Source organism: Corythoichthys intestinalis, chromosome 9, assembly GCF_030265065.1.
Source record: "Corythoichthys intestinalis isolate RoL2023-P3 chromosome 9, ASM3026506v1, whole genome shotgun sequence".
In the NCBI taxonomy this organism is placed as follows: domain Eukaryota; kingdom Metazoa; phylum Chordata; class Actinopteri; order Syngnathiformes; family Syngnathidae; genus Corythoichthys; species Corythoichthys intestinalis.
In genome coordinates, this window is record NC_080403.1 from 48,481,761 (window position 1) to 48,508,201 (window position 26,441).

Here is a 26,441-nt window from a genome sequence, read left to right on the forward strand (position 1 = left end):
GGTTGAAAGGGCAGTGTCAGCGTCCTGCCCAGGGGCCTCATGATCGAAAACCATCCTGAATTCCTTGACAAATGCTGTGTAATCATGCATGTAAGGTGCAGAGCCCTCTCGGCTAGCCATAACCCACCGACGGGCCTGCCCTGTGGTGAGGTTAGCGATGTAGGCTATACGAGCGGCGGTAGTAGAATACATGCTTGGTTGTAGTTCAAATATGTACTCACACTGCATGAGGAATTCACGGCAGAGCGAAAAAGAGCCGTCATACAGGGCCGGAGCAACAAGGTGGGGCTCCTGGGCAGAGGGTGCATCTGGCAGAGGGACTGTGGCAGGAGGACCCGGAGGGGAAGAAATTTGTGCGCTGAGAGCGGCGACTCGGTCAGTGAGAGCTTGAACCAGAAGTGAGAGTTGGCTGACCTGGGACTGTTGTTCAGATGCCTGGGCCTGCTGGAGACCCGACACCGCCCGGACCTCCTCCCTCAATCCAGAGAAGAGAGCAGCAGCCTCCGAAAGCTGGTGAGAATGTTGTGCCAACAGTTGGTCCTGGGGCCGACGTGGATTCGGAGCCGTGGGCCTCTCTGACTGCGACATGCTGGCTGGGTCCCTTGGCCAGAGCTTACTGTTGAGGAAAAATAAGCACAGATGAGTTGCAAGGTGAGCAAAAGGAAGGCCTGTACTTTTACCATGCGTGGTGAGGTGAAGCTCTGGCGCCAAATGTTGTGCAGACCGGTCTCTTATAGTGGCAGGTGGTTGATTGTGGAGTGGAGGCAGTTGTGGTGATTGGTGACAGGTGTGCAGAGCAGAGTCAGTGGGGAGAATGTGAAGGTGAGGAGGAGTGAGCCGTAACAACAAGGCCCCATTCATTCTTTCCTTTACACAGATCAGTCTAGGGGTGTGACAAAATATCGAAATGGTGATATATCATGATACTTTGTATCCCAAAAGGTTATCGATATGCTCCTGCCAAGAATCGAAATATCGTTTTAAAAAGGTAATGTAATGTGAACTTGTGCATTTATTGAAGATTTAACCACAGCCATCTCCCCAGTGCCTTTGCCTGACATGCAGCCTCATATCATCAAGGACTGAGGGGAATTTTGATGTCTTCCTCTTTTCCATCTCTTCCATCTTTGTAATCATCTATAAATCTCACTGGAACAGCACCAAACAAAAATTCCAGCATCATCACCTTGTCAAGAGTCAAGAATCTACATTGGAGAAGGTGTCAAGAGTCAAAAATGTACATTGGACAAGGTGACGATGCTGGAACTTTTGTTTGGTGCTGTTCCAGTGAGACTTTAAATGGCCCAAAATTACCTGATTGCCTGGCATTGACTGCCACTGACAGCCATAGACGTTCAATCCGTTTGAAATGGGAGGGATGGCAGCGAATGAACGAATGTTCATTCGCTGCCACCCTCCCAGTTTAAATGGATTGGACGTCTACTAGTGATAAACTCATTCCAAATCACAGCAGAAGCTTGTTTTTCTGTTTATTAGTTGTTTGTAGAAAATCCAAGAATGATTTCCTGACCAATGTAATCGTTGTATCGCCATATCGTCAAGATCATCGTTATCGTGAGCTTTGTATCTCAAATCGTATCGTGAGGTACCAAGAGGTTCCCACTCCTACCGTAAAGGTCAACAGAGGTGTAGATTGTTTGGCCTCACTCTGAAGAAACAACTGTGGATGATGACACGGCCACTGGACACTTTTAATGGATTATCGATCACCAATCTGTCCGTCAATGCAGTTTTGCATATCAAAGCAGAGTGTAAAATCTGAGGCGAGCAAATTGCTGAAGTAGAAACCCGCTGAAGTCTGAATTGGAGGTTATTATGGATACTATGCCAATCCCTGTCCGATATTTTCAAGGTTCATCTGAAAGTGCACGGTGGTGGTGTTGAGAACAAATACCAACATCAGCAAACCTCCCCGGGTAATGCTAATGCGGTTCTTTGCTCCATATATGTAAACAAGACAAAGGCAAAAATGGACTCTGGGTATACTTAAAAGGAAACCTCAGTGTGCTGCCTCCCATCTCCATAAAATAAACAGTTCAATGCCAAATAATGTGTGTGGCGAGAAGCAGCGTCAGCCTTCGTTTGAGGTACTGCTATGGAATGGATGTGACAGTTCCAGTTTACAGACAACTCTGTTTTCCCCTGATATCTGCCAGGGTGATGCTCGTCATTAGACTTCAAAACACACAAGCGCGTGCGCGCAGACCCACGCGCACCCACACACACTCGCACAAGACACTCTCGCCTGTGGCCAGACCTTTAAACGGAATTCCCCTAGGGAACGCTCCTGCATAAGTCTGCTGCGGTGTAGGCGACCAAGCAAGCCGCCCCCTCCTTCCTCCTGGGGAAATATGCCCCAGGCCTGGGAGTGTGGTAGCGTGCACTGTTTGTGCGTGCGTTTGCATGTGTGCAAATACGAGCACTTTTCTCTTTTCTTGGAGGGAGATGGCCTCTTCGAGACCTGAGTGGGTGGCTGATTTCCCCACTTGCATCGCTCGCAGTCTCGCTTCCCACTCATGATCCCAACTTTGTTAGATTCAGTATTGCTTAAGTAACTCTCGCTCCCAGTCTCTCCAGTCAATCTTCTAATGAAAGATCAGCATGGCATGGAAGCTGCCGGTATGCATTATTGTCAGGGGTGAAAGTGGCTAGAATTTCTTGCCAGAACTCCCTGACGTGCAAGTCACCACGGAGCCAGAAATTTTATTTATTATTTATTTATTTTCATTAGAGGTGCACGCAGGGGTGAAAGTGGGCCAGAACGGTCAGGAACGCAGTTCCGGTATAAGAGTCAGGGCAGGAACGCAATTCCGGTATAAGAGTCAGGGCAGGAACGCAATTCCGGTATAAGATTCAGGCCGGAAATCTGTTCCGGTACACAGTGCTTTGATTCCAAAAATATGACAGCAACTGTCAAAACGATTTCTAAAAAAAAAAAAAAAAAAAAGCTAAGCTGCTGCACATGCACTTAATCTCCAAGAAGAAAACAATCTACCCTCATCAGATTTACATACACAAGTGTGAACAACAAGCATAATAAAGTAGAGCTGAAACGAGTACTCGAGCAACTCGAGTAATTCGAGTTTAAAAACTGATCCGAGTAATTTTATTCACCTCGAGTAATCGTTTATTTTGACAGCTCTAAGCATTACGTTTTGCTCGGACTACTTTTAATGCGGGACAACTCGCTGTCACGTGCGGAGAGGAAGAAGGAAAAAAAAAAAAACTTACTGCAGCTGACAGCCGCCACAAACGACGCCGACGTTGCTAAATACTAGCCCGCATGATGCACGTTGGTAACAGCTAGCGTCTGATGCGTCTCATAAAGATCACATGTATGTTGAACTAGATGCACAATTACAGACTCGGCCGCGTCTGGGCAGCGTTATTAAACAGCCGCCATCTTAAAGCAGTATAGCGCTAAGCGCTAATAAAGAGCGCTAAGCGCTAATAAATAAGATTAACGTTGCTGTCGCTACTAGCTTACGTAAAGTTAGCCCTGCGGAGGGCTAGGTTTCAATTAATTATGACCACTGTCGATGCGTGACTAACGTGTCTTACATACAGGCAATAACATAACATAGCATTGTGGAGTGATGAGGGTGTAAAATAAAAACTTAATCATGCTAACTATCAATTTTAGCTCAGTAGTCATTGCTGGATAAAACACCAAGTAGCACTGGTCCCTAATGTGCTCCAATACAGCCTGTATCATACATTTATTTTGAACACTGCAAAAACTCAAAATCCTATCAGGACTTACAGTTTAGACTAACTTAAAACTTAACTAGAACTTAAAAATGGCTTGACACAAAGAGAAATTCAATTGAAACACGTGGGAAAAAATCCTAACTTTTAAGTGATGTGTGTTATCAAGCGTAACGGCATTTTTAGGTACTATATATATATATATATATATATATTTTTTTAAAATAAGATCTAAAAGTTTTTTGAGTGAAAGCAGTGAAGTAGTCTTTTTTTTTTAATTCTAGCTACATCTGAGATGCAATTGTTGGCTGTTTTCAACAATATACATCGAAAATAAAGACATTGACTGACTGAAAATGGTTCAAGATTACATGAAATGTCTTCTTTTCTCATGTATATTTATAATTGCTCTTCACCTAAAAATATATTTGTTTTATCCGATTACTCGATTAATCGATAGAATTTTCAGTCGATTACTCGATTACTAAAATATTCGATAGCTGCAGCCCTATAATAAAGTGCTTGTGTAGCATAATCTGTTTCCACCGATATTTATTTTATTCCACGGACGGCATGGAGGTTTCCCCAGCTGCTGCAGTTATATGAGTCTGATGATGATGAGTCACATCAATGTGCGAATGCACGCAGCAAAGCAAAACGCCTGGACTCATTTATCTTTTCAATTGGCTGACATACTGACATGTGATCAGCAGAGATTGTTAGCTCTGATTGGTTCAAATGTGCATGTTTTCTGGAACAGCAAAAAAATAAAAGTTTGTTGAATTGATGTGACAAAAAAGGGCAAGACAACAGAAAAATCAGAAAATCCTTAAGAGCAAGGAAAGAGTTGAGGAGGCTTATTTATCATATTTAGTTTTATTTGCTCTGATGGGGAGGTTCAGAACATCTTAGCTCTCAATGTGCACTTTGGACTTATATTTGTTCATTTATGTTAGGTTACTTATTCATTTCCTTATGATTTAAAAAAAGTCAATGTTTGCGTGATATTCAAAAGATATTCTATATCACTCTGCATAATATAAGTCATTTGTACTTATTTTTCTGAATGTATGTTACTTATATCTTTATTATAAAAATAAAAAAAAAGTAAATGTTTACATTAACTTCAATTTTAATATATATCCTATGTTCTTAAGTAGTTATAATTGAGATTTAGCATTAAGTATGTGAGGAAATGAGGGAAAATAAAAATTAGGAGATGGAGGTTGGGGTTATTGCTGTTTTTGTTAACTTTTATTTTGCAAGTCATTGAAAAAAATACAATTTTGAATGAAAATCATTTTTGCATTTCAGTAGTTTTAGGAGGTTTGACCCCCACCCAAAAAAAGAAAATAAACAAACAAAATTTCTGGCTCCGTGGCGACCTTCACGTCGGGGAGTTCCGGCAAGAAATTCTAGCCACTTCCACCCCTGGGTGCACGATAATTATCGGTCCGATATGTAGGCATGTGCCAGTTACCGGTTTCAAGGTATACCGTGGTATGAAAACGTCACGGTTTCAAAACCACTAAAATTTTCCGTCATACTGTAGTACGGTATTCGCTATTTTACAAGTCTCAAAAATGCAGCCAGAAGTATCTTGGAGCAGCAGCGCTCACCCCTCCCTCTCCGGTTGTTGATGTGTGTAGAGGCGTGCGAAATTTCTGATTCTTAGATTATTCGCGATTCGGCCGTGGAAGATTCGAGAACGATTCACAAATATCCAAATTCCGATTATTGAATTATACCAGGTAAAGCGGAAGAAAAACACAGTCAGCGCGGTCTTTGGGACGCAATGAGGAACGGACCGAGAGTAAATATCATGTTCAACTCATGCCGCTAGATAAAAAAAACAATCATACCTGACTGCGGCCGACAGCCGCTACAAACAACGCCCAGTTGCTAGTTGCTACAAACATACGGCTACAGTAGATATTAGAGGTGTGCATCGACACTGCCCTCACGATTCGATTCGATTACGATTCGGAGGGCCACGATTCGATTCAGAGGGTCACGATTCGATTCGGTTCGATTCGGCAATGCATTGCGATCCCTTAAAGCCTGGGATGCATTAAAATTCTAAAGCAAAGCATATTTTTCGTGAATCATGAGCCAACACAAGCGGCCAGACATTAAACAACTTTTTATTGGCTCTTGTGTCACTCCTGGTTGAAGTCAAATGAAAATAGTATTCTTTCATATATATTTAAAAAAAAAAATCAGATCACAGCATTTAATTAGTGCTTTGAATGAGACCAGGGCTTTCTCTTTTTTTTTTTTAAATTTTTTTTTTTACACACAGTAGCAGCCTTTCACACAGTGCAACATCAGTAATAACAGTCACTGTATTTTAGTCACAACGACCCATCAATAAAAATATTCAAGTAAATATTAAAGAAAACGACAAAGAAAATATTGTAGTGCAGCAGAATCTTTATCGCAATATCAATCCAGGGATCAGTTCAGTTGCAAACAAAACATCAATTAAATTGTAATGTAGAACAAAAGTAAAATGTAGGCCTAGCCTATCTTTTATCTATAATATTTCTCGCTCCCTCTTTCTCCGTTTCAGCCATTGTTATGTTATGTCCCATCTCTCTGCTCTCTCGATTACAACTGCGCTTGTCTGTGACGTTACTCCGGTGAGGAAGCGGATTTGGGTTCCTCGTTCCCCCTGCATAGAGGTTAGATCTTGTGCCTGAACCCGACCCGACCCGAAATGTTAAGCATTCACGTTTCGGTGGGTCGGGTCGGGCCGCCGTGCCGGACTAATTAATTATTTAAAAGAAAAAAAAAATGCGCAGAGGGCTGTGGCGCAGCCCTCTTTTTCTTCTTCTCCTCCCGTTATTTCATTGTGTGAATGCTTTTATAATTCTCATAAAAATATGTAGACTATTTAAACAGTAAGAAAACTTGAAGAAATGAAAATAAATTGCTGCTGCTGCGTTTTTTTTTTCCGCATCACTCGGCTCGGGCATGCAAATCTAAGTTAATTGATCTGGCCGGTCGGGCTTCAATACCAGCGGGCCGTGTCGGTTTGGGCTGGAATTTTTTAGGCTCGATCTAACCTCTACGGGCTTGCTTTGAATGTAAAGTAGCTCTCTCTACAGGTAAACATGAGAATAACAATACAAATGGGGAAACCAAATCCATTGCATCACCGGAATTGCGCAGGGAAGATTTTTGAACGTACTTATATATTTTAAAATGCGCTGAATCGATTCAGCGTGTTGCCCGCATCGAATCGAATCGTCCCTGCCCCGCATCGGGATGCATCGCCGCATCGATTATTGTTGATACCCTTAGTAGATATCATATATATGTAGAACTAGATGCAATATGACAGACAACGGCGGTGTTAGAAGATGTATTATTGAACAGCGATGCGAAATGACAGACTTTCCGGCATAAGTAAACAGCCGCCATCTTAAAGCAGTAGACCTCTCTAGAAGGCTATGTTGTAGCGAACTTTAACTAAACTTAACTTTTTATCTAAAATACTCCTAAATCGGCAGAATCTTGTCTTGAATCTATCTTTAAATGATGAAATAGTTTTAAAACATTGACAAAAGTAGACAGAAGGGAAATTATGGAATAACGGGAGCAATTTTAACAACTGTAACAGTTGATTCACAACATTAAATTAATTGAATGTAGTTTAAAGCTGCTGATTCAGAATGGGGACTGGAGTTTTTTTATTTACTGTTATTTTTGTACATTTGTTTACTGTTATATGTTAACTTGATACTGAAATAGTCGTTTGGTTTAGCCTGAGAGGATTTTTGAACAATTTTGGAACTAATGTACAAAATATTCAAAAAAAAAAAATGTAAAAAAAAAAAAATGAGGGGGGTGCATCAGTAATCGTTTTATAATCGAATCGGAGCCTCTGAATCGTAATCGTAATCGAATCGTTAGGTGCCCAAAGATTCCCAGCTCTAGATGTGTGTGTGTGTCAGTGACGCTATTCTGCTAAACTCCAAAAAAGAAACACTCCAAACAAAAGGCGTACTTTTCTTGAATTTATGGAGGTCTCAAATCATGGTAACTGAAATATACAGTTTTAAAACGTTGTACAATAGTATTTTACACGCATGAGTAGCTTCATTAGCACAAACACAACAGAATGTGAGGAAGTCATCCATGAAAAAGTTCGCCAAAAACAAAACACACATTTTCCTTTCAAATTCAAAATACAAATTAACTAAAAACTTACAAAGACGAATGTTAGCCTAGTCTTAGCTGGGAGAGCAACTTCGTCGAGGTTATAAATCTCACGGCCACTGAGAAACAAGCTTGAATGAAGGAAAAGGGATAACATCAAAAATCGCTAATTGCGACAGATGATCTTGCCCTAAGCACAAATGTACGCTCGCTGGACAAGGAGAGGTATCACTTCCAGTGTTTTTAGATGAAACCTTTACACAACAACATTCATATTTTACCTAACTTATCCATTTTTAACTTATTAACTTATGAATTCTGCGTCTTTTTAACACAAAGGCATGATATGTAGACTAGAGTTGACGCAGTGGCTGAAAATGGCGAAACTTAACTTGAGCTTTTGCCCCCTCAAAAAAAAAAAAAAGTACAGTCAATATTTTTCAATTTTATTTAGAAGGTGTTTTTTACGTTTTTATAGCAAGTAATTTAGTTCTTGCTCCAATCTTGAGCAGCCTGAGCTGTGGCTGTGCGTAGTCTATAAGTTCTATTTATTTTTTTATTTTATTTAAAATATTTTTTTGTTTATTTATTTATTTTAACATAAATTCATGTTCCAATTTGCAAATATTTTCTGAAAAATAAAAAAATCCCGGGAAAAAGTTTATTTATTTATTTTAACCCATACCTCTCAAAATAACACATTTTGGAGCTATAATTGCAATACCGTGATACCGTAAAACCGCGGTATTTTTGCTCACGGTTATCGTACCGTCAAAATCTCATACCGGCACATGCCTAAATATATGTTATCGGGTATAATATTTTTGGTGTCGGATTGGGATTTGGATGTGCATTTGTTTCCACTCCTGTTTTGCCAGTATGCAAAGGCTTGTTACTGTTCTAGAGGCCGTATTTTTCCTTCACTGAGTTATAAACCTTACTAGGCAATTAGCAAATGTTTGTATTTTACAGAGTTACGTTTAGAAGTTATTGAGAGGCCTTCTGGTTATTGATAGGCCTGCTGTTCTGTAATTGCCAGGTTAAGAAAGTTGTTTCATCGACCAAGACGACAAAAGTCTCCTCTCCTGTTGCTGACAAAGCACAATACCTGTTGGGTTTCTGTTTTAGATCAGTGCTCGCTGTTCAACGGAGGCATCGTCAATGATAGTGACTGATTGATATACATTAAAAAATTATATATATATATATATATATATATATATATATATATATTATCGTTTATCGTATCGGTATCGGCCTTGAGGAGCAGGAAGTTATCGATATCGGTATCAGTTTCAAAAAATTGGATATTGTGCCTCCATAATTTTCATTGGGTTTTTTGGGGGGGTCAAACATCTCAAACTACTGAAATGCAAAGAAAACCGTTTTAGCACAGTTATTTCTATAACACATACAAATACTGATTTTCATTCAAAATTGTATTTTTTTAATGATTTGCAAAATAAAAGTTAACAAAAACAGCAATAACCCCTACCTCCATCTCCTAATTTTTATTTTCCCTCATTTCCTCACATACTAAATGCCAAATCTCAATTTTAACTACTTAAAAACACAGGATATACACTCACCGGCCACTTTATAAGGTACACCTGTCCAACTGCTCGTTAACAATTAATTTCTAATCAGCCAATCACATGGCGGCAACTCAGTGCATTTAGGCATGTAGACATGGTTTAGGACAATCTCCTGTAGTTCAAACCGAGCATCAGTATGGGGAAGAAAGGTGATTTGAGTGACCTTGAACATGGCATGGTTGTTGGTGCCAGAAGGGCTGGTCTGAGTATTTCAGAAACTGCCGATCTACTAGGATTTTCACGCACAACCATCTCTAGGGTTTACAGATAACGGTCCGAAAAAGAAAAAATATCCAGTGAGCGGCAGTTCTGTGGGCGGAAATGACTTGTTGATGCCAGAGGTCAGAGGAGAATGGTTCGAGCTGATAGAAAGGCAACAGTGACTCAAATAACCAACCGTTACAACCAAGGTAGGCAGAAGAGCATCTCTGGATGCACAGTACGTCGAACTTTGAGGCAGATTTAATTTAATTTAATGTTGTGAATCAACTGTTATACTTTTTTAAATTTCTCCCGTTATTCCATAATTTCCCTTCTGTCTACTTTTGTCAAAGTTTTAAAACTATTTCATCATTTAAAGATAGATTCAAGACAAGATTCTGCCGATTTAGGAGTATTTTAGATAAAAAGTTAATTAAGCTACAACAGGCCTTCTAGAGAAGTCACTGCTTTAGTACTGCTTTAAGATGGCGGCTGTTTACTAATGCCGGAAAGTCTGTCATTTCGCATCTCGGTTCAATAATACATGTTCTAACACCGGCGTCGTCTGTCATTTTGCATCTAGTTCTACATATATATGATATCTACTGTAGCGGTATGTTTGTAGCAACTAGCAACTGGACGCTGTTTGTGGCGGCTGTCGGCTGCAGTCAGGTATGATTGTTTTTTTTTTTTCATCTAGCGGCATGAGTTGAACATGATATTTACTCTTGGTCCATTCCTCATTGCGTCCCAAAGACCGCGCTGACTGTGTTTTACTTCCGTTTTACCTGGTATAATTCAATAATATATTCACGTAGACATGCAGAGTAACTAGGTTTATGGAGTAGATCCCTGGAGAAAGGTCTTCTCTGTCCCTGAGTCTGGCACGGCAAACATGCACATAAACATGCGCACACTTTTCCAGTATTCCTGAAGGGTCAGTGTGTCGCTAGGCATGCTCACAGCGTTCCATCACCGGCTGTCCGTCGGGACAATAATGCAGACTTCTGGAGGATCGACCTTCAAGTCTCACTTCTGTCACTCTTCGCATGGGCGTGGAGTCTGTGTGTGTTGGTGAAGTTGAGTGCCCCAGCATTTGTGTATGTGTGGGTGTGTTTTAGAGTGTGTGTCAGGCTGCCGTTTCAGCTGACTCCTCTGTTTCGGTCTTTTTAATGGCTCTTATGGGGCAGGCCTTTAATTGCAAGTCTCTCTGCCTCCTTCTTAATCCTCCCATCCTTCTGTCTCTCCCGGCCCCTTGTCTCCACTCTTCCCACCTCTCTTCTGCCACCTCCCACTGGCTGACAGTCACTAGGGGAGCCCCCAGTGCCTGGTCGGAGCTGTGGAGGCCGTATAGCATATTGACTTGCTGCAGAGTGGTTTGGGAGGAGGAGAGGTGGCTGCTTGTCACCACTAATGAATAGATGCATAAATGAATGAGGTGCTCTTTGTATGCCGGTGTGTGTATAAGTCTCGTGAAGGATGAAAATGTGAATTTGAGCGTTGGCATGTGTGTTTTTTACACCCAGACTCAGCTCTGTGCAATTTTCTGTAACCCAGACAGAGAGACTTTAACAGTTCGCAGAATGATGGTGATAATAATTAATGGTGTGATGGCAGCCTGTACCTTACAGAAACACACATAAATGCATGTATGCACATAGGGTGAGGCAGTGGGGGTTGGGACATGGCAATAGAATGGAGGATACTAAAAACAATCCTGTTAAGTGCCAGCACTCTCCACCTGCTCTCGCTCTCTTTTGCTCTCTCTCGTACCCCCTCCAATCCATCTCATCTGGTCAGCGTGAAGCTGGAGTGCTCCCATGCCAAACTGGGACAAATAACCGAAAAACACGCACTTGAACACATACGCGCCACGTCTGAGGGAGTGCGGAAGAGAAGGTCTGGAGTAGAGCTGAAATGAATACTCGAGCAACTCGAGTAACTCGAGTTAAAAAACTGATCCAAGTAATTTTATTCACCTCGAGTAATCGTTTATTTTGACAGCTCTAAGCATCACATTTTGCTCGGACTACTTTTAATGCGGGACAACGCGCTGATGTCACGTCTGTAGAGAAAGAAGAAAAACAAACAAACAAACAAAAAAAACTTACTGCAGCCGACAGCCGCTACAAACGATGCCGACGTTGCTAAATACTAGCCCGGACGATGCTACATTGGTAGCAGGTAGCGTCTGATGAGTCTCATAGAGATCACATGTATGTTAAACTAGATGCGAAATGACAGAGTCGGCCACGTCTGGGCAGCATTAGTAAACCTCCGCCATCTTAAAGCAGTACAGCGCTAAGCGCTAATAAAGAGCGCTAAGCGATAATAAATAAGATTAACTTTACTGTCACTAGCTCAAGTAACGTTAGCCCTGCGGAGGGCTAGGTTTCTATTAATTAAGACCACTTTCGATGCGTGGCTAACGTGTCTTACATACAGGCTTTAACATAACATAGCGTTGTGGAGTGATGAGGGTGTAAAATAAAAACTCAATAATGCTAACTATCAATTTTAGCTCAGTAGTCATTGCTGGATAAAACACCAAGTAGCACTGGTCTCTAATGTGCTCCAATACAGCCTGTATCATACATTTATTTTGAACACTGCAAAAACTCAAAATCCTATCAGGACTTACAGTTTAGACTAACTTAAAACTTAACTAGAACTTAAAAATGGCTTGACACAAATAGAAATTCAATTGAAACACGAGGGGAAAAAATCCTAAGTTTTAAGTGATGTGTGTTATCAAGCGTAAAGGCATTTTTAGGTGTGTGTGTGTGTATATATATATATATATATATATATATTTTTTTTTTTAAATAAGCTCTAAAGGTTTTTTGAGTGAAAGCAGTGAATTAGTCTTTTTGTAGTTACATCTGAGAAGCAATTTTTGGCTGTTTTCAACAATATACTGTACATAGAAAATAAAGACATTGATTGACTGCTCTTCACCCAAAAATATATTTGTTTTATCCGATTACTCGATTAATCAATAGAATTTTCAGTCGATTACTAAAATATTTGATAGCTGCAACCCTAGTCTGGAGTAGGCATGTGGCAGTATGATATTCTGACTGTATGATAACCTTAAGCCAAAATATCACGGTTTCACAGTATCACGGTATTGCAATTACAACTCTAAAATGTGTTACTTTGAGATATCTGGGTCTGCAAAATATTCTAAATAAATTTGAAATAAATGCAGTCATTTACAGTCCCTGAAAAAAGTCTTGTCGCTTATCCATTTTGTAGAAGCAGTTGCTAATAACCTGACTTTTAATTATTCAATTTGTTTCAGAAATGGCTCATATGAAAGCTAAGACCCTCCCAAATGATGTTGAATGTACAAAAATATATTTGTTTCACTGAAAAAAGATTTATCATTTAATGAAGACATAAAGGTCCAATTTTGGCAAGACAAAAGTTTTGTCGCCTACAGAAAGTAGTGTGAAAATTGAACAAAAATGTACTTCAAATACAAAAATATGTTACATTTTATATACGAATTAAGTAGTGGTGCTGTGAGATCCAAATTTAATATTTTATATGACTTCCATGGGCTTGAAGGACTGCATCCATGCAGTTCGGCAAGGAGTCATACAATTTATTGATGAAGTCATCAGGAACATCAAAGAAAGCAGTCTTGCATGCCTCCCAGAGTTCATCAACATTCTTGGATTTTGTCTTCCATGCTTCCTCTTTCATCCTACCTCAGACATGCTCAGTGATGCTCATTTCTGGTGACTGGGCTGGCCAGTCCGGGAGGATTTTGATTGAAGTATGCGATGGAGCACCATCCTGCTGCAGAATTTGTCCCTTTTTATGGTTAGGAATGTAAGAGGCAGCTAAGATTTGTTGATATTTCAGACTATTTATGTTGCCTTCCACCCTGCAGATCTCTTGCACACGCCCAAACTTGATGTAACCCCAGACCATGATTTTGCCACCATCAAACTTCACTGTTTTGTGGCAAAAGGTGGATTTTTTCAGATGAATCTTCCATTAAATTACACCACCGTCGCCAAAAATATTGCAGGAGACCTACTGGAGCCCGCTTGGATCCAAGATTCACTCAGAAAACAGTGTAGGTCTACAGGGATCAATGATGCAAGACTTCAGCGGTGGGCAGAGAGCCTAACAAGACAAGACAAGAAAAATACACTCAATACCTGCACAAGGTAGAGGATGACAAAACAAAGGTGGCTGACGAACAAGATGGCAAATGCAAGTTGACTCGAACGCAAGCTAATATCTCGGCACCGTTGTCTTGGATCGCCAGCGTTTATATACTAATGTTGATTTAGCTAGAATTAGCTGCAGGTGCGACGTCAGGAACGCCCCCACAGCCGGCTCTGCAACAAAAACAAAATCTAACCAGCAGCAGAATGTGACAGCGGCCGTCTGTAACTTTTTATCCCCACTTTTTATTCTAAGTATTCACACACTAGCGACTTCGTTTTCTTCTTTTTTTATTTATTTATTTTTTTTATTTTTATTTTTTTTTTTATAAACCTGTCCTGTTCAGCTGTTTGACACAGAGAATGGAAGTCTAAGTGCCCGGATTCTGAACAGTTTTAATGTTTCACATTGAGAGTCTGACATACTCCCATTGTGATCATTCAAAATACCTTTTTATTATGACAAAGCAACGAACAGGAAGGGATTATGGGGGGACAGAAGAAAAGAAATACAAGAGAAGAAAGAAAAGAAACACATACACAAACAATAACAAGAAATACATTGAACATCTAAACTAGTTACTAATATGCTGGTGCTATCGTCAGCGAGATGTATTTCCGGTTTACACCATGTGGGGGCCTATTGGCCAGTGAAAGAGGAGAATGGGGGTGGGGGTGTCTATAAGACTATAAGCTAAGTGATTGAAAGGGGTAGAGTGTACACAAATCAGTTCTGTGATCTAGAACCCAGTAATCGTGTGAATCTCTTATGAGTGTAAGCCCGTTGGCGACCAACCCTACGCCGCCGCATCGCCAATCCCGGCACCGGAACCCCCAACCCGAGCATGCCCTACCACATCCAGCAGACTTCGTTTTCTTCAATAGGGGGAAAAAGTTCAGGAGTTTCACCTCCTCCAGCCACCGTGTAGCACAGCTGACTCATTGACACTGAGCAACAACCGGTGAGGGAGGGTTGAGCCTTGCAGCTGCAAGCGAGGGATTTCTCCATGCATTTTTGGGACATAAAAAATAGTTAATACCGTAGGGACGAGTTCATAAGCGGATTTTAAGGGGGGCCAGAGGGGCCAGGCCCCCACTGGTGGCCGAAAAGTGTCATTGCATGTAATTGACATGCCTATATATGATCTTAAAATTTAGAATTTTCCGGTAAAATATTGTCTGTAAAAGCTGTAAAGCAATAAAACAAACAAGAAAAATGAATGCAACGAACCAAAAAAAATTATGATGGGTCAAAAATATTTTTCGAACAGATCATGTGACTATTGTAATGATATAAGCAAATCGTATCTGCATGTTCGATTAGTAACGTCTGCTCGTCACAGCACACGGAAGTCAGAGAAACGCAGCAAGATCAAGACAGCTGATAAAAAGCCCACTAGTGGACACTTAATGTTGATGCCTCTCTTCTGTTCTGTAACTAAAGATCTGTCAGTAAAAAACGTAAACTCTTTTCAGTAAGTTGTCTTATCAAGAAACCCACAAATACAAAGGAACACAACTAGCACCTTAGACGGTCATTGCTTTGCTTAGCCAAAACCACCTGAAGAACGAAGAGGCAAGATGCATATACGTAATTTTTTTCAAACCTAAGCTTTCAAAAGCGACAAGAACTACTGAGCAAAAACCAAGGATTGAAAATGTGGACCATGAAAAGCCAGAGAGCACCGCCAAAATGGTGAGCGGAGTTTCAATTTACCCCACTAAAGACGGTAATTGTACAACAAAGTCACAACCGGTTTTCTGCCAAATTTTTCGTCCTTATTATATTTTGCTCCCAATGCTGTTGTAGCAGTCAAGAAGCCCTCTTTTACATTCAGCTGGACTCCCAATTTTATCCACAGGTGCTAAATAAACAAGTAACATCGGAAACATACATGTTCAACACAAATATGGCGTAAATGAATGCGTAACTACACGGCGAAGATGTAAACAGCGAGAGAGCGGCGTGCAGTTGTTGGTTGCAGCTAACATGGCAGGTTGTGTCTGAGAACTTTTCTACTTGTCCGTCCATGATCAAACGTAAGTAAATATTCCTTTATTTAAAGAAAGTTTGTAGAGTTTACTTTGTAACCGCTGTATTTGCAGCCATTTTTAACACAAAGTTGCAATTTCAGATGGGGTGCAAAATTTGACAGAGCACCGGCGGGTGTATATTCAATGGATGATGATCTTGGCAAAAAGTATCGCTGTCCCAAGCAGCCTGATTTAGAATTTCCCTCAAAAATGAAGGGAAACAAAAGAAAACACTTATTTTCAACTTATTATTATGAATATTCCTGTAAGTTAATTTCATCACGGACACTGCGTTTCGGGGTCATCAACATGTTGTGACCCCCCTGCCCCAAAAGTCAAACTCCGCCTATGGACGATTTAATGGAAATCTGTGGTTTGGAAACCGTGACATTTTCATACCACGGTATACCTTGAAACCGTTAATCGGCACATGTCTAGAACACATACACGCCACGTATGAGGGTGTGCGGTAGAGAAGGTCTGGAGTAGAGATGGGCGATCTGAGGGGGCAGATGTAGGAGAGTTGGATTGTTGATGTCTTCTTCACTATTGCTTTGCTCCACATTTCAAACACTGATTGCCTTAAGAGAACAATTTGCATTTCATAGGCCTACACAACAAGTGGGTGAGAAGGGAGCCATGGATAGGGAAACAGACAATAGCATTTAAAGGAGAAGAGAGTTTACCCAGTGAAGGAAAAAGCCAGTGTAGTTTCTCTGTGTGAGGCTGTTTTTCTTTGCTCTGTGTAAAAAACAAACCTGTATGACTGATTTATTTTCCTTCCTGGGCTTTACCTGTGGAAAAGAAATAGTTTGAATAGGACGGCCGAGGAGATGAAAGGAGAGCCAGAGGAATTAGGAATCGAGTTATGAGCAGACTTTATCTTACAGGAAGCTGCGAAACTGCAATAGACAAGAAAACTTTTCCTATTAACGCACTCTTTCAGCTAGTGTGTGTTTGTGTGCGTGTTTGTGTTGTTGGCCTTTCCTCACCAGTGGAGGCAGGCATCCGTGCTTCAGCTGCTGTGATTGGTTGCTAGCCCTGAGGGTCTGTACTCAATGTCTGTCTACTGACTGGCTGCTCTGTGACCAATCAAGCGCTTAGACTTCACCCAGGCAATCCGATGTATTGCGACACACACACACACTTTGTGGGCATCAGCAGGTCATCTGGAAATACCTGTTGTGTTTTATCACCCTGTGACACCCCGCACGCACACACTCTGAACACACACAAAGTATATAGTAACTATTCTGTCTTGTCCTTGTCTCACCAGGAGATTGCTGCGTATCTCATCACTTTTGAGAAACATGATGAGTGGCTGACGACATCGCCAAAGACCAGGTGAGGAGAGAACAGACAGTTTTACACACAAATGAACACGCCCACACTTACACACACAGGGTGACTCTGTCAGCAGGCGACTCATGTTGTTTTAATCCCTATGACCGAGTGACTGTTTGATTAAAACACTGGAGGTGTCTTTCTCCAAGCGTCCTCCTGATGGGCTGCTTTACATGTACAGAACGCTCCCGAACACGGTCGGACTGCAAAGCACCTAGTCAGCTGGAAATGGAGTATTAATGAATGTAAATGTATTAGGCTAACTGATGTATAATTCAGACATAAAGGGGGCTGAGAGGTCCAAAGGATGTGTGTACGTGCGTGCAAGCGTGCGTGCGAATAGGGATTCACGTGCCAGAACTGAATATTCATCATTCCTACTCAATCCTGTATAACCGAATAGGGATTCGCCTAATTGATGTTTCCTATAGATTAAGACAAAGACAAGAAACGTTTTTAAATGAAAGCACAGTGAAGGTGTGTTCAACATGTCCACTGTAGAGCTCTGAGCGCATAGGTTCAAGTCTTGGTTCTGACATTCCTTTGTGGTGTGTGTTTTCACACTAAACAATTCAATGCTTCCAACTTTGAGGTCTTGACTGGTTGAGTTTAATATGGAGGAGCTTCAGATCCCTAGGGGTGATTATCGTTTGTGTTTTATCTGATACTAGTTACAGGCCAAGGGCGTAGGTTTGCATAGGGACAGTAGGGACATGTCACGACCAACCTTTCAGGATGCTTAAATTAAAATATTAATATATTAAATATATATATATAAAACATTTATATATTTTTTTAATCGAGTTAATTACAGCTTAAAATTAAAATTAATCGTAATTAATCGCAATTCATACCATCTATAAAATATGCCATTTTTTTTCTGTAAATTATTGTTGGAATGGAAAGATAAGACACAAGATGGATATATACATTCAACATACGGTACATAAGGGCTGTATTTGTTTATTATAACAATAAATCAACAAGATGGCATTAACATTATTAACATCCTGTTAAAGCGATCCATGGATAGAAAGACTTGAAGTTCTTAAAAAAAAAAAAAAATGTTAGTACAAGTTATGGAAATTTTATATTAAAACCCCTCTTAATGTTTTTGTTTTAATAAAATTTGTAAAATTTTCAATCGAAAAATAAACTAGTAGCCCGCCATTGTTGATGTCAATAATTACTTACACAATGCTCATGGGTGCTGAAGCCTATAAAATCAGTTGCACCCAAGCGCCAGCAGAGGGCGGCAAAACTCCATAAAACACAAGTAACAAGTGAGCGTTTCACTGTACCGTCATTTAAATCTGTCTGAGCGGGGAATCTGCGTTATCTGCGTCAATTATTTTAACGTGATTAATTTAAAAAAAAATAATTAACACCCGTTAACGCGATCATTTTGACAGCCTTAATATATATATTAAATTATCACCACCAACTTTTATGCAACCTTATTTTCATTATATAATGCCTTCAATTATATAGTTAATTTAAATTGTCTTCTCATGTTGTAAGGATAGAATTAACCCTACCATTATTAAGTGAATTACTATACTTTCAATATGTTCAGACTTACTTTGACCCCTTTTCACTTGCTGAATGTGCTAGTCCATTTTTCCCCCCTCAAACGCAAATTTGATTGGCTGATGACTTGACCCCCCTCCCCCACTCTCATGCCCCTTTCCCACTGAAACTAGTGGGTCAACGTGCGTTTTTCCAAGCCGATGCAACCCACTAGCAATTGGCATTTGGCACCTTTCCCATTGACAAAAAAAAAAGCCGTGTCTTTTTTTTGTTTTTCACCCGTCTAACCCCCCCACCCCTCCTCAACCGTGCGTAAGGTTCGTGACGTCTCCACGCTAAGATGCGATTCAACAAGTGCGACCGAATTCATTCAGTTCAAGGAAGTAAACAATGCAAAGCAACATAGAAGCCTCCTTTCCGTTTGTGTTCTGTTTTCATGCTTTTTACTGCCCTCAAAATGGTCGAAATGCAGCAAAGGATCAACACTCTGCTTGTGCTGAGGCAACGTAGACGACGTGAATTTTGGCTTGAAATTGAAAGGAGTCATGTACGTCACAGAAGGAGGAGAAGAGCCTTTGTTTCATCTGTTATGGCTATTGCTAACGCTGCTACACCGACTGTTCGCCATATGTGGGTCCGGGCTAGAGCACATGTTTTTTGTTTTTTGTTAAGACGCATCACGTACTAGCCTACGTCATCACGTAGATTAGCGTGTTGACTGTTGACCCTGGGGTTTTGCTTTCACACTGCATGGCAATCAGAACTGTGGTGATTTTAACGCGGGTCGCTTGGCAGGTTCATTGACACGGGTCGACGCGGGTCGTTGCACCTTTCCCACTGCCACTAAAAGCCGATTACTAGCGGGTTGACACGGGTTTTTTGGCCAGTGGGAAAGGGGTATCACAGTCGGTGTTCTGTCAAATTTTTCATCCTGATACTATTTTGCTCCCGAAACTTTTGTGGTGGTGAATAAGCGCTCTTTTACATTCAGTTGGACTCTCAAAATTATCCAAAGGTGCTAAGTAAACAAGAGATTATTAGATTAATTATTGTTTTTGCCAGCGATGCCGAGAAGTTGTCACAGCTGTAGTAGTAGCTCTATCGATTTCACTAGGGGTGTAACGGTACACAAAAATCTCGGTTCGGTACGTACCTCGGTTTTGAGGTCACGGTTCGGTTCATTTTCGGTACAGTAAGAAAACAAAATGCAAAATATAAATGTGCTAATTGTTTATTACACACTTTTGTGCTTTCAACAATAGGAACATTAGCCTATACAAAGCTAGAATTCTGCTCAAAAATAGAAAATACAATATTATGAAATGTAGATATTTTGAAAAACAAAATAAAAATAACTTTGGCTGAGACTTTTTCTTTAAAATAAATATCTGATGTGCAAAATTGAACAGTTGCAACACTGAAGTGAAGAGTTGTTCCATCTATATTCTTTTTTTAATTTGAATTCCCCACCCAGAGGGCCAACCATTTTCCATGTTAACATTTAACCGTTACCCACGCTGCTCACTGCACTTCTGAGTGGTGCGACGGCCCTGGCCGTTTAATTGTTATCTTTTTTGAGACTGTCAGTCATCTGATCGCCGCGTCCGCCAGCTGGCTGCCTCCCCTCCCAACGTGGCGTACTCTGATTGACGCCGGACGGGCTGACGACGTCACCGCCGCTGACGGGCCACCCGAACTAGCCGCTGTCTGACATGTATCCATTATGCAGCGCTTTGTTTACATTTGGGGCAATAACGACACTTGCTTTACGGCAGCTAATCTGATACACGGTAATACGGCTCTGGGTGGGTAATACTATTAGGCCGTTGTTTGAGCTTGCATAGCCGCGTGTGTGTTGTATTGTGCCTGAGTCTTGTTAACCAAATAAAGGCAGCGTTAACAAAAGTCATCTGACCGCTTGTCATTTTACAGTCAACACTCAGGGTTCGCAACTTCGCATTTGACAGCATACGTGCCGCGTACCTCCTCGCCAGCTGTTTGCTCGCTATTCATTCACCTGTGCATTTGATCGCTATTTTGTTACACTCCCGCTTTTTCGGTGAGGTATTTTGTGTTCATTCGTTATTGGATCGTTTTTGTCCACTGTAAATAAGAGCACCGCAGCAGTAGAGGTAACTGCCGTTTTCGTTCAACCCGTTTTGTTTAGTGTCGAAGCCAGGTTAGTAGCTGTATTGTTTTTTCTTTTTATACGATCAGGGTTTACTTAGCGGGTGGGGTTCAAGTGTAGTTTCATTTTGTTTGTTGTTTTGGCCTGGGTTTACGCTGAAGCCAGCTTCTTCCGCATTTTGTATATTTTGTTAATTGCGAGTTCGACTTGTGTGAATAAATTTGTGTCCACTTGCAACTTGTGTGCGTGTCTCAGTTTATGTTACGCCCTTAGCAGCTGTCAGTGGGACGTAACAGTGGGATTATGGGAAGTATGAGCGGGCATTCCGCGCTTGCGTTAAATGCGTCAAATATTTTAACGTGATTAATTCAAAAAAATTAATTACCGCCCGTTAACGCGCTAAATTTGACAGCACTTTACATTTCGTCAGAAACTCGTCGTACCGAACTGAGGACCCCGAACCGAAATGTTCAATACAAATACATGTACCGTTACACCCTTAGTATATACATATTAGAGCTGGGAATCTTTGGGCACCTAACGATTCGATTAAGATTACGATTCAGAGGCTCCGATTCGATTATAAAACGATTATTGATGCACCCACCTCCTTTTTTTTTTTTTTTTTTTTTTTTTTTTTTTTTTTTTAATTTTTGTACATTAGTTCCAAAATTGTTCAAAAATACTCTCAGGCTAAACCAAACTACTATTTCAGTATCAAGTTAACATATAGCAGTAAACAAATATACAAAAATAATAGTAACTAAAAAACTCCAGTCCCCACTCTGTATCAGCAGCTTTAAACTACATTCAATTAATTTAATGTTGTGAATCAACTGTTAAAGTTGTTAAAATTGCTCCCGTTATTCCATAATTTCCCTTTTGTCTACTTTCGACATGTGAAAGTTTTAAAACTATTTTAAAGATAGATTTAAGTATCAAATATTTTCCCGATTTAGGAGTATTTTAGATAAAAAGTTAATTAGGTTTGCTTGGAAGTTTCGCTACAACAGCCTAAGATGGCGGCTGTTTACTAACGCCCGCATCTAGCTTTTTGTAGGTGTGCTGCTAACGCTACCGAATCTATAATGCATCTAGTCCTATATAAATGATATCTACCGTAACATTGTGTGGATGTACTTTGTAGCAGCTTTTCGGCAGCAGTCAGGTATGTTGTTGTGTTTTTTTATCTCGTGGCATGAGTTGAGCTAGAGCCGTGAGTTGAGCATTGGCATTACCTGAGGGGCCGGGTAATGAGAAGCATTATGTTTAGCTACTCTCGCTCCGTTCCTCATTGACCGCTCGGCGCGCTGAGTGTGTTGTACTTCTGCTTTACTTGGCATAGTTCAATAATCGGAATTTGGATGTTTGTGAATCGTTCTCGAATCTTCCACGGCCGAATCGCGAATAATCTAAGAATCGGAAATTTTGCACACCTCTAATACATATAGTAGTATACTATAAAATCAATACTATATATTTAATTTTTGTTACAGTGAATATGTGTGCCTCTCATTCAAATCATCTCATTCAGTGTGCCCTCTACTTTATCTATTTTCAGGTTAAAACAAACAAAAGTTGAACAGTTTTTCCCCTCCCCCAAAAATGCAGAATACACACCAGAAAAAGCATTTGAAGTCACACAAATATATTCTGAAAATGGTTGTCCGGGACATTGCAATTCATTTTAACATTTAGAACAATATAGACAATGACAACATACCACAAAAAGAGTAAGAATTGTTTTGACTCCTGTTAAAGAGGTGAAGTCTCAGTGTTTCCGTTTACATTTTTTTTGCACTAGTTAATCCCAGCAGCATTTGACTTCATTGTTTGTGATTTATTATTGATATTTATGTTATTTATTGATACGTTAATAAAGAATTTAGGTCTTCCAAAATGTTTTTTTGTGAATTAATAAGCTTCAACAAAAATTTCATTATCAAAGTAGTAAAAAAAAAAAAAAAAGATTAGTCGACTAATCGTATAATAAAGTAAATAGTTGGCTGACTAATCGGGAGGAAATTAGTCGTTTGGGACAGCCCTAGAATCGATAAAGAATCGAATCGTTAAGCAATATCGATAATGGAATCAGAATCGGAAGAATCGTATCAATTCCCATCACTAATTATAATGTTCATTTATTAGACTAAAATAGTAAATAGATTACACTTATATAACACTACAGGCTAACATGAAGCCTTACATTCACCCATTCATGCACATTCCCTACACTAATGAGCAGCTGCTGCCAGGCAAGGCACTGCCAGCCCACTGGGAGCAAGTCAGGGTTCAGTGTCTTTCCCAAGGACACTTTTACAACAGACAGTCGAAACCAGGATAAGACACTCTGACCTTTCGGTCACTGGGTGAACCCGCTCTACCAGCTGAGTCACAGCTATCCTAGAACATTGAGAGGACGTGCTAGGAGAAAAGGAAGAAGTACAGAAAAAGTCAAGTAAGTGCAGCGGTCACCTCATGGCCGCATTTGTGATTACTGATGCCACCGAGAGCCCGAGGTGATACCTCTGTGCTCCCATTGTGAGAGCTGAAGGACTCTTCGCAGGAACAGCCTGGGGCCAGCAGCGCAGTTTATGTTGCGGATGGATTTCTCATTGATTGGTTGTGCTGCCGTATCGCCTCTGCTTCCCAGCAGCCACAGCAGCAGCACTCGTATTGGTGTTATTGAGCAGCAGTTAGATATAATCCCATTTATACATGACATGAGGCACGATTAGAACAGATTACACGTAATCCCATCAGATGGAAAGGAGCTCAGCTAACGGAGACGGTGACATTTATGTTCCTGCGCCGCGCTGTGTGTTTGTATCCACATGAGTGCGTGCGCTTGCACCGTTTTAGAGGGAATATTAAGGCAACAATCAACGACCTTCATTTCTCCTCTGCAATGGAATCCCAGTTCAGAGTAATGACTGTTACCTCGTCTCACATCCTCGCCTCCTTCTCTCCTCCCTTTACCGGACACACTCAATAGCCCACTCTGTCTCTTTATCTTTACCTTCTCTTTTTCCACTCTCCTCCCCTTGCCTTCTCTGTTTTCGCTCTGCTACACCCACACATCACATACCAGTTACAATCAATAGCATTTATGTCTGCTCGAATCGAAGGGTTTGCAAGGAGCACGGGCACCATGAACATGGACCCTCGCCGTCCCCCTCTTCACCCAAACACACACGCACGCATCTGATCTCATCCATCGTCTCCATAACATAATTAGAATCAGCAGCCCCGAGATGACTCACACAACTAGAGACGGAGACTAAACTCATCTTTGATCGGAAGGTGGGGGTCTCCACTCGGCTTCCAAGCTGGCAGGCTCACCTCCAAAACAGAACAGATTTGCGGTGTCAAAGAAAATCAGTTCAAAGCAAATTCAATTTTACTACACACTGTGCGCAGCGTAAATTGCAATCATCCCAGTCCATATGTGCCCACGTCAAACTCCAGGCGAGAGCGGCGTAGTGAAGGGAATGGATGATATGAGAATGAGAGGAAAGAGATGAGAATGGGGGGGGGCACTGTAAAGACAAAATGAAGAGATGGTCTGATAAGAGGGATAAAGACTATGTGCATTTGTGCGCGCACACTTGTGACTATCTGTTAGTTTATTGATTGTTTCTGTTGTCATGAGATAAGACAAAGATGCATTTTCTGCTTCAGCACACACAAACTGTGAAAATTGCACATACACTTGTCCTTATTGTTATAAAAGAATGATTGATTGCTGAGCAGCGGGTTTGACATTGAGCTCAGAGAACACATGGTGGTAGGTCCTGCCATCTGTGACATTGCAATAGCGTCTCTCTTCTCGTGCATGTGCTCACCTGGCATCACTGTGTGTTTGTGTGTACATAAAGGACGTTCATTCCTCCTGTTAAGCTACATGGAGAAAATATTTAGATTCATGATATCATGAATAGTCCGAAATTTTCGGACTTTAAGGCGCACCTTACTAAATTTGACAAGAAAACCGCGTCTGTTCATAGATAAATTGCAGCTGTCTTCACTGTATTATAATGTAATGTAATGTATAATGTATATAATGTAATTATGACGTCATCCCAATAAATCCAATAACAGTATTAATAGGACCGATAATATATACTGTGCTGGCTTGACAGTTTACAGTACACACTAGTATGGGAAATCAGTTGACCATTTGCGGGGCATTGCTGCCACCTGCTGGTCAGAATAATTCACTGCATCTATTTTTTGTTTTTATTTTTGGTTCATTCACTTACATCAGGGGTGTCCCAAACTTTTTGCAAAGGGGGCCAGATTTGGTGTGGTAAAAATGGTGGGGGCCGACCTTGGCTGACGTCCTTTACGTAGAACAATATAATGATAATAATAGAACAATTAATAATTAATAATAATGCAAGCCATTCTGTGTGTCACATTTGCTTCATTATTTTTTTTCAATTCATAGTTTCAACAATTTCGTAACTAGCCTTTGTGGCATTCTCTTTCGACTCTCGGGCTCTTGCGAAATACTGCTGCTGTGAAATGAAACTAGCTTCAAGTTGCTTCAATTTCTCGCTGCGTATCTTCCCTGTAATCTTGTACATGTCAGCGTGTCTTGTTTGGTAATATCCCCTCACATTGTCTTTTTGCAAATGAGGCAGACACAATTTCCACTTATCCTTGAAGCGTCGGCTATCGCAGTCAACTTTCTTTTTTTTTTTTTATTGATTGTCGCCATTTTAGAAAATTAAAAGTAAAGGGTCGCACGGGGTTAATGTTGCTTAGAGTGCTGCTGCCTTATAGTGGGAAAATGATGAGTAGCATTTAGTGTGTAAGCTACTTCATATTCTGGTAGCAGTACTGCTGACCAAATTATTAAGTCTATGCGCGGGCCAGATGTTATTATTGATTTTATGACAGAGACTGGGGGCCGGATGAAATTTGACCACGGGCCGCATTTGGCCCCCGGGCCGGATTTTGGACATGTCTGACTTACACATTGCAGTGTCTAGCGGTAGCATTGACAATCGTGAGTGCTTTCTGTTACGTTTCCGCCTCGGAAATATATGTCTGTAAGTATTTTATGTTTACTATAACATATGGATGTGCAATATATGTTTACTTCTGTGGTGAAGGGTCATATGTGCAGAACTTCATAAGTTGTTGTATTATAGAAGCCAGCCTATACTTTAGTAGCTCAAGCTAGTGTGCTATGCTATATATATAATAGTTGTGTATATACCGTAATTTCCCGAATATAACGCGCACTTTTTTTCCCCAAAATCAACTTGTAAACTCATGGTGCGCATTATAAACGGGTACATGGATGGAGACAGAAATATATATGTATTACATATATATATAAACCGATTTTTTTTTCATTGACACGGCCACGTTGTGTTGAAGAAACGTATGTGGCGACCCGTTGCCGACCATTACGGTACGTGACGTCACCATTTTGTTTCGGTAATACTTCACACTAATCGGCCGAATGATTTCGTCTGTGTTAGATTCTGCTTTTTTCACTCTTCATAAAGCACAGAATTT

At 40.7% G+C, this 26,441-nt stretch overlaps 1 protein-coding gene across 4 annotated transcripts in view; it reads left to right on the plus strand.

Moving 5' to 3' along the window:
- The window catches only part of LOC130922299 (calmodulin-binding transcription activator 1-like), a 213,322-nt gene that overhangs the window by 110,914 nt on the left and 75,967 nt on the right, over positions 1-26,441 (plus strand). For all 4 annotated transcript variants that reach the window (XM_057846990.1, XM_057846993.1, XM_057846994.1 and 1 more), the window contains exon 4: positions 17,184-17,251. In XM_057846990.1, the coding sequence (XP_057702973.1) occupies positions 17,184-17,251 (68 nt within the window). The remainder of the gene's footprint in view (positions 1-17,183; positions 17,252-26,441) is intronic.